This window comes from Polypterus senegalus, chromosome 3 (genome assembly GCF_016835505.1).
Source record: "Polypterus senegalus isolate Bchr_013 chromosome 3, ASM1683550v1, whole genome shotgun sequence".
Classification (NCBI taxonomy): domain Eukaryota; kingdom Metazoa; phylum Chordata; class Cladistia; order Polypteriformes; family Polypteridae; genus Polypterus; species Polypterus senegalus.
The window spans coordinates 121381024-121396425 of NC_053156.1; the positions used below are offsets into that span (position 1 = coordinate 121381024).

A 15402-nucleotide genomic window follows, 5' to 3' on the forward strand; every position below is an offset into this window, starting at 1 on the left:
GTTCAAGGGAGTGATAGCGCCCCCTATCTGTCACAACACATACATTTGGTTTGCGTCTGTAACAGACGGTGTACATTTATAGGACTTGTTTAAAGTACCGCTTTTTTTTACTTTTATTCTCTCAGTCACGATGACGATACATACTACCACCCTAGGGATCTGACGCTGTTAGTTTTTATTTGAAACTGGGAGTAACTGTAGATGTGACTGGTGTTTTGAGGCAATGGAACTGGACATTCGCTGATCTGGAGGGATAAAACCTGACACACAAACGCTGGTGAATCTGCCTTCTTCATATCTTACCGTCAACTTGATTTTTTTTTTTCAGTTTTATTGAGTGCTCCTGCTCACGCTGAATTAGTATGCACCTTATGGTCCATGATGTCAAAAAAAAAAGATAGTATATATGATATTTGGAATTATTCATTTTATGACCTGTATAGTACATTTCAGAAAACATCGTGGCGCGGATGCAACATTATTTATATTATTCATATATATATATCGGTGACTGTGTGGTTTTTTTTTTTTTCTTCCCCTCTCAAACTTGCCAGTCTCCACGTTGCTGTATGGGGCTGTTTCTTTAGTACTCCAGGACATGCAGAGGAAAGAATAGTACAGAGTGGTCAGTTCAGTGCTATATGCAATCATCAGATTCTAATGTTAACAGTTCACACACACGCAAGGACTGTCCTTCCTACATTCACGACATGTGTACCTGTTGCAGTGTACACATTTCTCTCTATGCTGTGGTGTCTATTACACACCTGAAAGAAAGAGACAATATATGTGACATTTTGAAGAAATCATTTTATGACCTGAATAATGACAATCTGAAAACATCATCGCACTAATGCAATATTATTTGAAAACGAACAGCGTCAGATCGGGTGTGAATTTATACTGCCGCTGTTAGTTACAGTCAGATCAGGAAGGGCGGGGGGGTACAGCGTGATTGTGATTGAGAGAATAAAACTGAAAAAAAGCTAACTTTTACAAATACAATAAATTTATACCCAATGTCCCATATATTTGTCTCTTTCTTTTTTTCTCTGTGTTGTGTTGAGATCGTGCACCAGAAGGCGTGAGCTTATTCAGTGCGCGCAGGAACACGCAGGTGGCCAGTTGCTGTGTGCTATAATGCGCTTGATCTGGCAGCAATCAACGCACATGTACTGTGCAAGGCATGCACGGGTCCACTGAGAAAAGAATCATGGCTCACCTTGCAGAGGAACTTCGTTGTCGCATCTTACTAGAAAAGGCGGTGGAAAATGAAATAAGGAGGATGCAACTTCGACAAGCTTCTGTTCCAAGACAGCTGCTTCCCCCAGGAAAGTAAACTTAGTCAGTGTCAGGTGCCCTTTCAATGTAATAGGAACCACAGCATAGAGAGAAGTATGCACATTGCAACAGGTACACATGTTGTAAATGTAGGAAGGACTGTCCTTGATTGTGTGTGAACTGTTAACATTTGAATTTGATGATTGTATATAGCGCTGAACTGACCTCTCTGTACTATTCTTTCCTCTGCATGTACTGGGGCCTCATGTGTAAACAGTGCGTACGCACAAAAATATTGCATAAGAACGTTTCCACATTTAAATCGCGATGTATAAAACCTAAACTTGGCGTAAAGACACACACATTTTCACGGTAACTCATACCCTGGCGTATGCAAGTTCTGCGCTCAGTTTTGTAGACTGGTGGCACCCAGCGTCAAAGCAGTGCTACTGTTCCTGTGTGGTTACCTTTCTTTTTTAGATCCACATCCCTAATGCGGCTTTATAAATACACTGACGTTAATCATATATTGTTTATTACTTTAATGCATCTGATTGTAATTAACCTGTAACAATATAATGTGGTCCACAGAATGGTCAAACTATTCCAAATGCCATAATTGCTTTAGCGTTGTTACTCTTACTGTACCTTCTTCTTCTTTCAGCTGCTCTCATTAGGGGTTGCCACAGCGGATCATCTTCTTCCATATTACTCTCACTGTACCACTCGGGAGTATTTACAGTAATCCCTCGCTATATCGCACTTCGATGTTCGTGGCTTCACTCTATCGCAGATTTTATATGTAAATATGAAAATATATGTCCACCACTTCACTCCCAGATAATCAATCAAGGCATGAGCTGGGAGAACTTTGTGCATGTTTTGCAGCGGTGTGGGGATGGAATAGCAGGCTGCTTGCTGCTTGTCTTTATCGGCACATTTACAGAACAGAAGATGTTGACAGAGAGGTGCGATGGGATTTAAGGTGGGCTGGATCTACGAGTTTTTTTGTGGGCTCTGGTAATTCTAGTGTTAAGAGTGCCATTTGGCTATTTGAAATTAAGTAATAAATGTTGAGTAAAGGCTGTCAACTGGATTATTTACAACCTGATTTTCATGGGGTTCTGAATTTTTCACTATAATGGTAACACTGCTGACCAAAGAATTTATCGCAAAATTGTAGCGAGAGGTAAATAATTTACCTTTCCGCATTCAATCAGTATTCAAAATTTACACAGGGCAATTTAGATGCATACAGGTAAGTAGCACAACAAGTGCCATGGAAAGCAACCGTTCTTTTCCAACCATTTTGAAAAATGTTTTTCTTCATCAGTCTAGCGCCACAGTCTCTTTAACTCACAAACTCGTCTATCAGCTCTTCCTCTCTATCCCTTTCATGTACGTGTCTTTACTTTCAGCCTTTTCAGGCAGAATGTTTAATAGGTTGTGAGATGAGAGTTGAGGAAAACAAAAGCTGTCGGTGATGCATTAGTGATGTCGCTTCACTTACTGTTGCAATAAAAAAAAATGATTAAGATCAGCAGGCATATCACTCCCCACAGAATTCACACTTTTGTCATTTTACTACACAATCATGTGGTGACCCATCAGAAACATTTATGTTGCATAGTTTAAGGAACACTGCTCTAGTATGTTGAAAGGGACGTTTGGAAAATTGGAGAACTGAGCACAAAGTATTTTTCAGACATTTAACGAAATGGTGGTACCATACTGTTTTTAAAATTGGGATTATCAGTGTGTCTTCCTTACTAGTATTCCACGCAACTGTAGTCACTAGCTGACACGTGGGAACCTTTTATTTGTAGGTTAAATTGGATCTGACGTTGAGTTATTTTTTTTTTTTTTATTAAAGTGCACTATTCTTATTTGCTGCATTTCAGAAATGGGCAGAGTTCCCTATAAGACTCTGTATTGTTTACATTTCTTCTTCTCAAACTTATGGCAAGCGGATGTTTTGTTTCTTAGACATGCATTTTAAGAGACATTTTTTTTTAAAAGAATGTTCCATTATGAAAAAATAGACATTTAGTGGGTTTACATGCACACACAAAACGGGTATAAGTTGAGTAATCTGATTAAAGTAGAAACCTGGTTTCTTAAAAACTCCCGTTTATATATGCAAGATCACCTAGACTTAGACATAGACTTAGTTCTTCTCACTGGATGGCAATTGATCTCTATCAAACTCAATCAGCAACAGAGGCCTGTGCTGCCAGATTTGCCTTAGTCGTTCTTGCTTCCTTTTCCATGCCACAGTGCTACCAAGGTAGGTGAACTGATCCACTTCCTTGAGGCGCTGTTCACCAAAGTAGATGGGGTTGCTGACATTGGAGTACCCAGCATACAGAATCTTGCTTTTCAATGCGCTGATTTGCAACTCAACTTTTGCCGCCTCATTCTCCACCGCTGCTGTATACCCACTGAGTGCTCACTAACTGGTTCTGAGCAAGGCAATATTGTTGGTGAGGTCCAAGTCTGCAAGCCTCAGGCCATCTTGTTGTGGCAGACCAAACAGTAAGGAGCAAAAGAATGTCTCATTGAGAAGTCCATGGTCAGGAGGAACAGGAACAGCGATAGCACACACCCTTGGATCACACCTGTATCGATCTAGTAGAACTCGGAGAACACAGTAGCTCAACTGAAGGTAGATATTCTGGAAGATGTCGACAAATCGTTGAGGAATGCTGTATGAGCATGCAGTCTTCCACAGTTTTCCTGAATGGATACTATCACAAGCCCTAATGAAATTGATGAAATTAATAGATAGCTTTTGCTGTACCTTGATACTTTGTTCGTAGGATAAAAATCTGCTTCACACAGGATTGTCCACTGCGGAATCCAGCTTGTTGTTCACAGAGCTGCCCATCAACCACTCACCTTAATTGTCTGAAAAGAGCTAAACCGAGGAGCTTTATCCTGCAATAGTTGTTGCAGTTGGACAGGTTTCCCTTTCTTGGTAACTTGATGATGACTCCTTGCCCTCCATTCTTTAGAGACAGCTGATTTCTCTCAGCATGTGTTCAGTAGGATAGTCAGCTCATCAATGAGAGCTTGGTAGCCGTATTTCAGCATCTCCGGTGATATCTTCTCGAGGTGCCATTCTTAACTACCGCAATCACCATCAGGATATTTGGAGCAGTGTCCACCTGCAGGTCCTCTTTCAGGAAAGTAGATCTTCTGGAAACATTGACATTGGTTCTGGTTAGATCAGAGTTTCCTTGAAATGTTTGATCCAACATTTTTCTTGTTCCTCGGTGGTCAGGAGCATGTGCCCATCCATGCCTTTGATAGGGGCTCCATGTCCGCTAGATGACCCAGTCAGCTCCTGTATGATCTAGTAAAGGGTACTGGTGTCGTTGCAGTCAGCTGACTCTTGGCTCTTCTTGTCAATCCATGCTTGCATATCACGCCTACAGCTTCGCTCAACCATACGGTTGGCTATCCGATATTGCTCTTCTTCTGTTTCGCATACTGGGTCTGCTGAAGCTTCAGCTTATGTCTGCTTCTGATTCTTCCTCATATCGACCAGATGCCATGTAGCACTTACTATTCCTAATGCACATCACCTTATCCTTGACTGTTCTTTTACATCTAAAATACTGAAAGAATCTCCTTGGGTCATCTTTCACTTTGTCTGCTATATTCCTATCTAACTACCTTTCAGCCTCCCTAATATCCTTCTTAATGGTTGCCCTCGTGTTCTCATATGTGCTATAATTCACATTGGAATAGGGCTGGGCAATAAAACAAAATAACTTTTCCTCAATAGAAATATAAGACATAGTTGATAGAACTCATTCCAACCATGTTTTTACAGAGAACACAAAAAGCCAATGATAATGAGAATAGCACTGTAGCAAACCAATTTTTTGGCTGGAATATAGCCACGTCAGGTTAGGATGATGAAGATACCACTGAGGAGTAGCAGCTGCCAGCAGCACACATGCTAAAGTTTGGGCTACTAGAGCTGTGCACACCAGTACGTCAAGAGTGGGAGTGAGATAAAACAGAAAATGTTAATGAAAACAAGAACAAAAATCAGCATTACCAATGAAGACACTATAACAGACACAATCCATGGCTCAAAATATGAGGACATTGTTGTAAAGAAGGGTCCAAGGAATTTGGTAGTGTAGAGGTATTTTGGTTATTTATCCTCCTTAGCATTACATTTTATTCCAAAAAAACAAAAAGCTATGCATTTTTTTAGCATGAGAAATTACATTTTTATTAAATGTCAAAATTTTAATAATGATACAAATAACAATAGTAATGATTAATAAAAATAATATTGTCATGTCTCCCTCAAACCAGCAGTGCACTTTATGGATCAAATCTTGAATTTGCGCACGGATGGGACCGTCCATGTTTAGTTTCCAGTCGTTAAGTGCAAAACCTTTAGCCAAAAAAGTCACAGTCTTACGTAACACAACTTGTACCTTCAGGAAATCATAATCACTGAGCTTATCGCGTGGCACATTCCGTAAGGAAAGTATAGCATCCCCAAACAGAAACGGTGTGACAATAACGACCCAGTATTGTTTGTCCCATCCCAATAAAGTTGCCACTTGGTCAAAGGCTAAAAGGAACATCTCTGGGTTATCGGATGGACCCATCTTCGCCAGCACATTCTTAGAATTTTCAGGGAGTGGAGGTAAAGGGATGTACTGTCGACGGTTATGAACCGGGACATTCAGATCAGGATTAGGGGGCGGGTAATCCTCCGGATCGTAAGGAAGCGGAACATTCTGAGCGATTTGAAATAACTCCTCGGCATCCATCTGTGCAACCACTCCTGGTACCACTTGTCATGCTTGGGTCACAGATTTGCACAGAAACACAGGAGGTTGTGGAGACATGAACTTTATTCAAACACTGCAAAAGAACATTTGTCTCTTTTTCAAAAGTTTAAATGTGCTCCATGACATGATAGAGATGACAGTTCCGTTGGGAGCATTGAATGTCAGAAAGAAAGAAAGAAAGAAAGAAAGAAAAGCAAACAATCAATGCCAAAGCTGACAGGCGCAGTATAAGGCTTTTAAGTAAATGGAGTACCACGCGAGAGATTTATGACTCGTTATAGCGGAGCAATGTGTGAAGGTAGACTGTGTTTTCAGGGGTTTTCCCAGGGGCGTCTGTGTCCTCTGAGGATGCGATCACCCCTCCAGCTTACAATATGTAAACAGTAATAACAGCAATAATAATACTACTAATGATGCCAAAACAGTATATAATCTCAAAATGAGTCCTTTGTGTGGTAAATCTTAAAGTACTGTGAAAGACACAATCCAACGTCCCAGCAGGGAGAATAATAGTGTGTTTCTTTTCAGATTTTCTTTCCAGATTTATCAGTTTTTGAACAACACACTGTACAGGTACGAGTTGGATTCTGTTTTTTTTCTGTTGGAGGTCTACCAATAAGATGCTTTAGCGGTAGTGTGGATGGTGAATGTGCAGCAATGATTTGTTCTACAAGCTGGCTCTTATAAAAGTTTGCATGAAAGTTTGCAGTTTCAGCAGCTTTTTGTTTGTATAACACAAATGCATTTCATATGCACTGTTCCACCACATGATGAAATATCTTTTTTTAGTATTTCTTTTGTTGCCTCTGCATAATGGGATAGAAAGTCAATTCTTGTTCCACATGATCTACGCTGTCCATTGTGCTCTTGTAGTCAACCACAGCACAAGGCTTTTCAACCTACTCGATGCCTTTTGCTTGTACAGTGACTGCAGCTGCATTGTAGCTGTTACAATACTAAGAAGACAAACGTCTTTTATCTCTTTCCATTTCAGGGCAAGCACTTTACCCTTTTGCCAAGCTATTAGCAAACCTCTTTGTAATTTAGCTCTGCCAAAGTTTTCAGGCATGCCATGAAGTCATTCTTTGCAGCAAGATGTCAAATGGCTCTGGCGAAATATAAAAATTGTCCATGGTTACCCAGTAACTTTGATCCAGCAGAGCATCTATCAAAGTCCTATCCGATGATGTAGCAAAGCTGTACTGATTGTGTATCTGATCAAACTATTGACCCTTTCCCTGTGAAAACAACTGAATTCCAAATGTACCCTGTTTTAGATTCACAAAGCTCGTAAAACCATGCCAAATGTTGCTCTTTTTGATGCGATGTACTGCATCTGTGACACTCTGCCATTATAAGCCATGAGAGTTTCATTGATGCTGACAACACAGTCCTGAATGTAAACACTCCAAAACTGGCCTGTTATATCTCCCAGATTTTCACCAGTTTGGGTGCTGGATGGGTATTCTCATCAAAGTCTTCATTGTTGGTAAAGTGCAGCTATTTTATAATTAGTGAAAACCTACACTCAAAAATAATTTCTCCAGAGAACGGTGTTGCCAAAATTTTGTATTTGAACCAGTACCATCTCTGCTCAGGTTTTACTACAAGTCATTGTAATATCAATAAGCCGAAAAAAGGCCCGGATATCATCAGCAGTTACTGGTTCCCATCTTTTTGAATGGGAAAACTGCATAGGTGTATGGTAATTTGCAGACACTGTTCAGCATAACAGTTTGTCTCGACATTAATTCTGTTGATCACGTCCTCATCCAGGTGTAACTTCAAATAATTGAGTGGATCTTGGCTGTTGACATTCTCTTTTATTCCTGGCTGCTCCACAAAATCAAAACAAGGTGGCGCTGGTTTATTTGAAGCAAGGTCAACAGACAGCCAGAAGCGAGGATCACTTTTGGATTCATCACTTTCAGGCTCACTATCTGTTTCAGTTTCACCACCTGAGTACAGATTCACTTCCTCATCACTGCTGATGAGAACATCCTCGACATCACTGCTTATATCACAGCAAGAGCATGCAACACCTGGGCTGCTGAAAAACATTTCTTAGGAGATGGCATTATTATGGCATCAATTGCATGTCAGAGGAGAAGATGCACCGACACTTTTGCCCATGTGATGCTTGGCCATAGGGCTTACGCAAGACCCATCTATAATGTTGCCTGACTAATGCTTGGGACTTGCGTCGACAACTCTTTTGCAACCCGAGTAATTCTCAGTTCTAACACTTACGCAAGACGCACCTGTAGAGTTGCCCGAGTGAAGCTTTTAGCACAGTTTTCACAGCGCAACTAACGCTCAGGTGTAACACTAATTAGCTTAAAATCCGCCAAGAAGCAAAGTAGTGTGTACTGCACATTGTGTCAAAAGCATGTTTCCACAAAGACAGATATCACCAATATTTTGTACCATCTGAAACAGTGCCATCCTTTAGAACATGCACAATGCAGACTTTAGTGCACTAATGGGGATTTCTTCTGCCTTTTTTTCACCTTGGAGCATAAGCTGACCACAGTTGAGTGGATATGACAATTTTGTTTTTGTTCTCCTTCATTTACATTTGAAAGCTGCTTGAATTTGTACTCAGGATATGCACAGAATGCTTTTTGTCTTATTTATTTGTGGGTTTGTTTCCCAGTGATTTAAAATAGTTTGAATCTATACAATGGAAATAATATAGTATAGAGGTAGTTTTTTTTTGAGATTTTATTTTGTATTAATACCTACTTTATTTATTTGGAACTAACCAAAGAATTTACTTTGTGGTGTTGTGCAAAACATGAAAGCTTTAAGATTTTAGTTTTAGGATTTTAGAATTTTTGAATTAAGATTTAATTTAATTAATTTATTTATTTTGTTGGAGTTGACCTGAAAATTTAGTGTGTTCTCCTGTAAACCTTGAGCTTTTCACTGGTCACAATGAATATTTTAGTTAAACATATACAGTATATACCTTTTTTATTTGAAATACAGTTGTACTGTATAATGTTCTATAGCACATTTCTCATGTTCAACATCTGACAGAAATTAAATAATATTTAAACCAAAATGAACCTCATAATATCTTAACATCTCACTTAGGAGTAAAAAGAAATATTTAAGTTGACAGAAATAGTGATTGTCTAATATTGTGATATGTATTGATTATTGTGGTGTGACTTTTTTCCATTTTTTTGCCCAGCCCTGTATTAGTGTTATTAATCTTATAAATCTTATACAGGTTTGTTTTCCTTTGCAGCTTCTTTATCAACTGTTTATTAACCTACTGCATAGTTTTATTATTTCCTATTAATTCCAAATTTAGGTATGTACAGTACCTGTTTAACATTATATGTAAAACATTTTTAAACCTGTTCCAGTGCTCCAAGACTTTCTCCGCATCTGCACTCTTCCAAAACACTGAGAACTATATTATATTACTAGCCATGTGTGCCCAACTACATTGTGCGTGTTAAAGTTGTCTGTGAAGGGCTCCCTGTTTAAACGCAGCTGCCAGTCATGAACTGGGCCCTTCGTCGCACAGCATTATGATTTTTTATAAGGGAAACAAAATTACAAAAGAAAACCCTTGGATATTGATTCGATAGGAACAGCCTACTCGGAATCACTGTCCGAATAGTAATTATGTGGTGGTGTAGGAGTATTTTTGCTTCTGTCTGTTCAGAGTCCGTCTCGTTTTCACGACACTGTCGTTTCCTCTCACGATCTCTTCTCAATCTCCTTTTTCCAATCTCGCAGGTTGCTTTGTGGCAATCCAAAGAGTAAGGCAATATACATGGAGCAATGGTTATAAAAGGGGGACACATAGGTATCCAGGCTCTTTAAAGCATAAATAGGGATCACTTCACTGACATGTGAGCAAGCCACGGTACTACTGTGAGACGCGCAGTACTCGCTGGCTACAACGTAACAATAATAATTTCCGGAACGTGCTGTTATGTTGTCATTCATTTTACCCACTGTCTTTCTTTCATTCACATGTTACGTAGGCACGTACCTTTTATCTTCGGCAATCTCATTCTCTAACCAGGCCTCAGGAGCTAACTAGCGTAACACTGTCCACCACCACTTTCGTTATTCCGGCACATTGTTGACATCCGTGAGTAATAACAACGTACTAAACTGGAAGGTGGTCTACGCATGCGTGGAATTCGCGGACAAAAAAGCACAACAATTTGTTTAGTTTGAATGTCTGTGTTTTGAGGTGTGACTGGAGTACTACAGTCTTCAGTAGTATAAGCCTGGAGGAGATTCTTAATGTAATGCCTATGATTTAGCTGTCTCTCTACTGCCATCTAGTGCTTCTTCTAATTCATTCGCGGACAAACAAAGATCAAGATCCAAATGAAGATTATATATACAGATGGTCACTTCACCCTAATGGTTAAATCACCTCTACACTATCAATTCTATCCAGATTATTACAAAAATCCTAAATCCAGACAGGCTTTCCACAGTGTTGGTGATTTGACATAATGTGTTAAAGAACAGTCACTAATTACTTCTAAAAACTACATCTCCCAGCATTCCCTGGGTGCTAATACAGAGAGTTGGTGCCATTTTGTGTCCCGGGGAATAACCTGTCCCCTGCAGCATCTTTTATTGCCACTCGGCGGTCTGTCCATTCCCTCCGGCAATTACGTTCGGGTCCGGCTTCTTCCTTTCTCCTGGCCGGTGGCGTTTACAGCAGGAATGGCTTAAAAATAACATGGCATAACAATTGTTAATGTCCTGGAGTGACTTAATCAGTGTCCAGATCTCAGTCTAATTAATTATTTGTGGCGGGATTTGATAAAGGCTGTTCGCAAAAGTATCCATGCTGACTAACAGAACTTGATTTTTGAAAGTGATTTTTGTAAAGAAAAATGGGGAAACATTGCCTTGTCCACATGTGCAAAGCTGGTAGAGTCCTTATACACACAAACATAATGCTGGAATTACTCACAAATTTGCAAAATACTGGTAGTGAATACTTACGCAATCAATATTTTTTGTTTTATATTTTTAAGTAAATGAAGAGATCTGTTTTCACTTTGACATTAAAGAGTGTTTTTTCTGTTGATCTATATCAAAAAGCCCAATGAAATCCACTGTATTTTAAAGATGTATAATAATAAAATGTGAAAACTTCTTATACTTTTAATATATCAATATGATTATATTAATGTATATATTCTAATACTTTGTAATACTTTTTCATAGGCATTGTACAGTGATCCCTCCTTGATCATGGGGGTTGCATTCCAGAACCCCCCGCGAAAGGTGAAAATCCTCGAAGTAAAAACCATATGTTCATATGGTTATTTTTATATATTTTAAGCCCTTATAAACTCTCCCACACTCTTATAAACATTTCACGCACAGTTATACAGCATAAACCCTTTGTATTCTCTTAGATATTAGGTAAGATTCGTTGAAATTATGTATGTAAACACACTGTTTATATACAGTAAAACCTAAATATTATTTTAAAGATATCGAGCATCTCCAGTATCACATATGTTACAGCCATTGCGATAGACAGGCCACCAGCAATAAATACGTACAATGCAAGAAAAATTGTATCCAGTAAAATGTGTGTACAGTGACACTAAATGTACGTACATGTACTAAGTACTGTACGTAGAAAATTAATTATGGTTACTCTCCAATGATGACACGACGACTTGTCCGATAACGATGAGTTTAATTTTACTACACAACAAAGGAGGGCGTTACAGCTCTTCTAAAGGAGCCTCTTCAGGTGACTGTGTAGCACCGCCGTTGTTCTACTTCCAGCAGTCTTCAATCCAAATCCCTAAAGCAGATTCCATCCGGACTACCGCCTTATTATGTCCACTTACAACTCGTTTTGCGCCCTGGTTAAAGGACACAGCAGCTGAAGATCTTATATTATTTTCCTCCTTTTTAAATAAAAAGAATCGTGGACTCATTGATGCCGTAATGTCGTCCTACAGCAGTGTAGCTGTTCCCTTCCTTCAACATATCCAAAACGTTTACGTTTTCGGCAATCGTTAGCATCTTCCGTTGGCGCTTGGGCATGGCCCCCAAAGCAGTAGCTGGAGCAGGTCGTTTTGGAACCATAACGAAGGGCTTGACTACGCACAAAGATAAACACAAAAGAGCACAAAAGTTAACTCTTTACACAGCAAAACACATTGATGCTGAATGAGCGAGACGGGACTTCCTGGTTATCGCAGCGGAATCGAATTCGGCGCTCCGTCACTGAGCCAATCAGCACACAGGAACTTAGCTGCGTGCTCTGATTGGGTAGCTTCTCAGCCATCCACCAATAGCGTCCCTTGTATGAAATCAACTGGGCAAACCAACTGAGGAAGCATATACCAGAAGTAAAAAAGACCCATTGTCCGCAGGAACCCATGAAGCAGCGAAAAATCCTCGCTGTATATTTAGATATGCTTACATATAAAATCCGCAACAGAGTTAACCTGCAAAAGTCGAAGCGTGATATAGCGAGGGATTACTGTATATCTTACAACATGCACTTAAACCCAAAATAAGATTTAGATAAAGAAAAACCTAATCATTATAGAAAAATAGTGATTAGCTTGACCTTTACTACTAATCAAAATCAGATTTTCTGGTACAACAGACATTCAGAATCATTAGTTTGTTTCTTTTCTGTTGCTGGGTTTTTGGTTGTTCAGCTATGTGCAAGTGACATGGCTTAGAGAAAAGGTCCAGAAGCTGGATGGTGAGGTGAAGTCCAGGTATGTAGCACTCAAGTGTTTACCATTATGACACCCAGCAAGCAGCAAGGTACTTTATCTTATTCAAATATTGTTTACAGGAATCAATCCAATTAATCATACAGTACTCTTTATTCCACTTCTGTATAACCAGCGTATTCTCACAAATGCTTGATCATTTAAAATATCTTGTGATTGACCTTAATTTTGTTTTGTTGTTTGTCACTGAATGTTTATGTCTGAAATGTGCCTTTTCTCCAAATTTAAAATTAATCCATATTAGCTAATATGCTTTTCCTTGTACAATCTATTATTTGTGAAAAAGTACAAGGTAAAAGATGTGTGAGAATGGTGAAATAGCACAAAATCAAATGCTGTCTATGTCTGCACAACCAAAAACATTATTTTTACTCTCTTGTTAATTAGTCTGGTTTAGTTATGTATAGCATCCTGTTTAGGGAGACCTCCTAAATTTTGTCTTTTGGTCATGTAGCTTTGGATACATGAATATAATTTCTGTTTTTCTTTTTTTTTTTGTTTTTAGTCTAAGAGATTGAAAAGACAAGAGGTGTTTTCTAAAGCTAGCCTAACATGGAAGAAGATTGTTCAATTCATCAATGAACACCTGGGCAAGAAAGAACAGGAAGTGGTAACTGAAGAATTGAGAGCAGTGCTGCGGGCAGCAAAAGAAATGGGTAATCATTTTATTTGAATAGTGGGAGGTTGACTGTATGTACAGTATATGTTTACATTTCTTAATAATAATGACTAAATAAATATTCGTGTATACAGTATAGACACAGCAATGGTGGAGTTGTAATAGTACAGTGTGTTAAGGCATTGTGTTCCTAATATCAATATAAAACTCATCAACAGAAAGAAAAACAGTGGTGTCTTGAAACATTCTTCTTAATAATTTAAACATTTCATTGTAATAGAAAGAAGGGTAACCATGCAATGGAATGGCACTCTGTTCAGAAATGTTCCTGCTGTCATAATTTAGGCTGGAAATTCATGCTTTGCGTTTAAGAGAAGCCTTATTGTGTACTGTTGTCATGGTCCTGACCCTTTTTTCTAGGGGTAGAGTCTCAGGGGTTGTGATCTTGACTTATCTATTAGATAAATCTTTGCTTCCTACTGATTTATTGTCTATTTAATCTTCTAGTTATACCTGGTTTTCAACTCATTGCCTGTTTTTTTTACTTTGATTTTGCTTCTCATCTGGGTTACTATGACTGTGCTTTATTTTTATTTTCTTTTGTTTTGCCTTTTGCCCACTTATCCCAGTTTACTCAGAAATTCATTATCCTGTTTTTGCACCCTGTGATTGCTGGGGTAGGTTCCAGTTTCCCCAGGACCCTGCCCTAGAATGCACAGAACACACATGAAATGCATCTATTCCAAATAACGATATACTATATTGTTTACCCTATACAATTACAGGCACATCACACGCAGATAAAGAACCTTAGCTTTAGCTGGGCGAACTTTTTGTCCTCGATCTGAGCTCCGTCAAGATGGGGGATGGGACAGCAGGCTGCTTGCTCCTTGTGCTGATCAACGCATTTACAAAACAAAGGACTCTGATAGTAGAGGTGTGAAGGGATTTAAGGTGGGCCAGGATTATGAGTTTTTTCGTAGGCTTCAGGAATTCTAGTGTTAAAGTGAAGGGAACATGCAGAGGCAGGTCTAGGAATTAAACTGTATCTATAGCAATACTGTACAACCTTGTCATCCTTATGCTTTTGTTCTAAATAAAACCGCTTCCTCATGGAAACAGGAGCAATGAATTTTTCCTGTTAACTATCTTGTTTCCACAAAATGAACAGGGCCATTATTTGTCATTAAAAATTTTATTTGTTGATATTTATTAATGTTATTCTAACTTACATGCTTTGTGCTGTACTAACAAGGGCTTTGTGCAAATGAAAAATGTAGCAGAAGTGATCGACAACAGCACTAACCAGTAGGGTGGACAGAAGATGAAAAAAGATGTGGTCGCCTTGATAGGAAAAAAACAAGAGGAAATCACATTTGATGTCTATAGTCAAGTATGAAAGAGAAAGTTCATTGATGTTCAACTAGAAATTAACACAATCCACAAATCTCCCCTCGCGAGGTGTCCTGTGGATCACCATCCATTCTTCCTAAAAAATGTCTAAAACCCTGTGTGGTTGGCGACCAAATAGCAGTTCGAAAGGAGTCAGCCCGGTGGACACTTCAGGGGCATTCCTGAACAGCAAACAGGGAAAAAGGCAACACGGTATCCCAGGAGGTCAGGTAATCATGGGCCACCCACAGTATCATTAGAACACTTTAGACGAGAACAGGCCATTCAGCCTAACAAAGCTCGCCACTCCTATCCACTTATTTCTTCCAAAAAATCATCAAGTCGAGTTTTGAAAGTCCCTAAAGTCTTACTGTCTACAACACTACTTGGTAGCTTATTCCAAGTGTCTATTGTTCTTTGTGTAAAGAATAACTTCCTAATGTTTGTGTGAAATTTACCCTTGACGTTTCCAACTGTGTCCCAGTGTTCTTGATGAACTCATTTTAAAATAACAGCCTTG

The 15402-nt window shown here is 39.0% G+C and overlaps 1 protein-coding gene across 1 annotated transcript in view; it reads left to right on the plus strand.

Annotated features, from left to right (window-relative positions):
• The window catches only part of ascc3 (activating signal cointegrator 1 complex subunit 3), a 683087-nt gene that overhangs the window by 30664 nt on the left and 637021 nt on the right, over positions 1–15402 (plus strand). The window contains exon 3 of the mRNA XM_039747862.1: positions 13377–13527. Coding sequence (XP_039603796.1) covers positions 13377–13527 — 151 coding nt within the window. The remainder of the gene's footprint in view (positions 1–13376; positions 13528–15402) is intronic.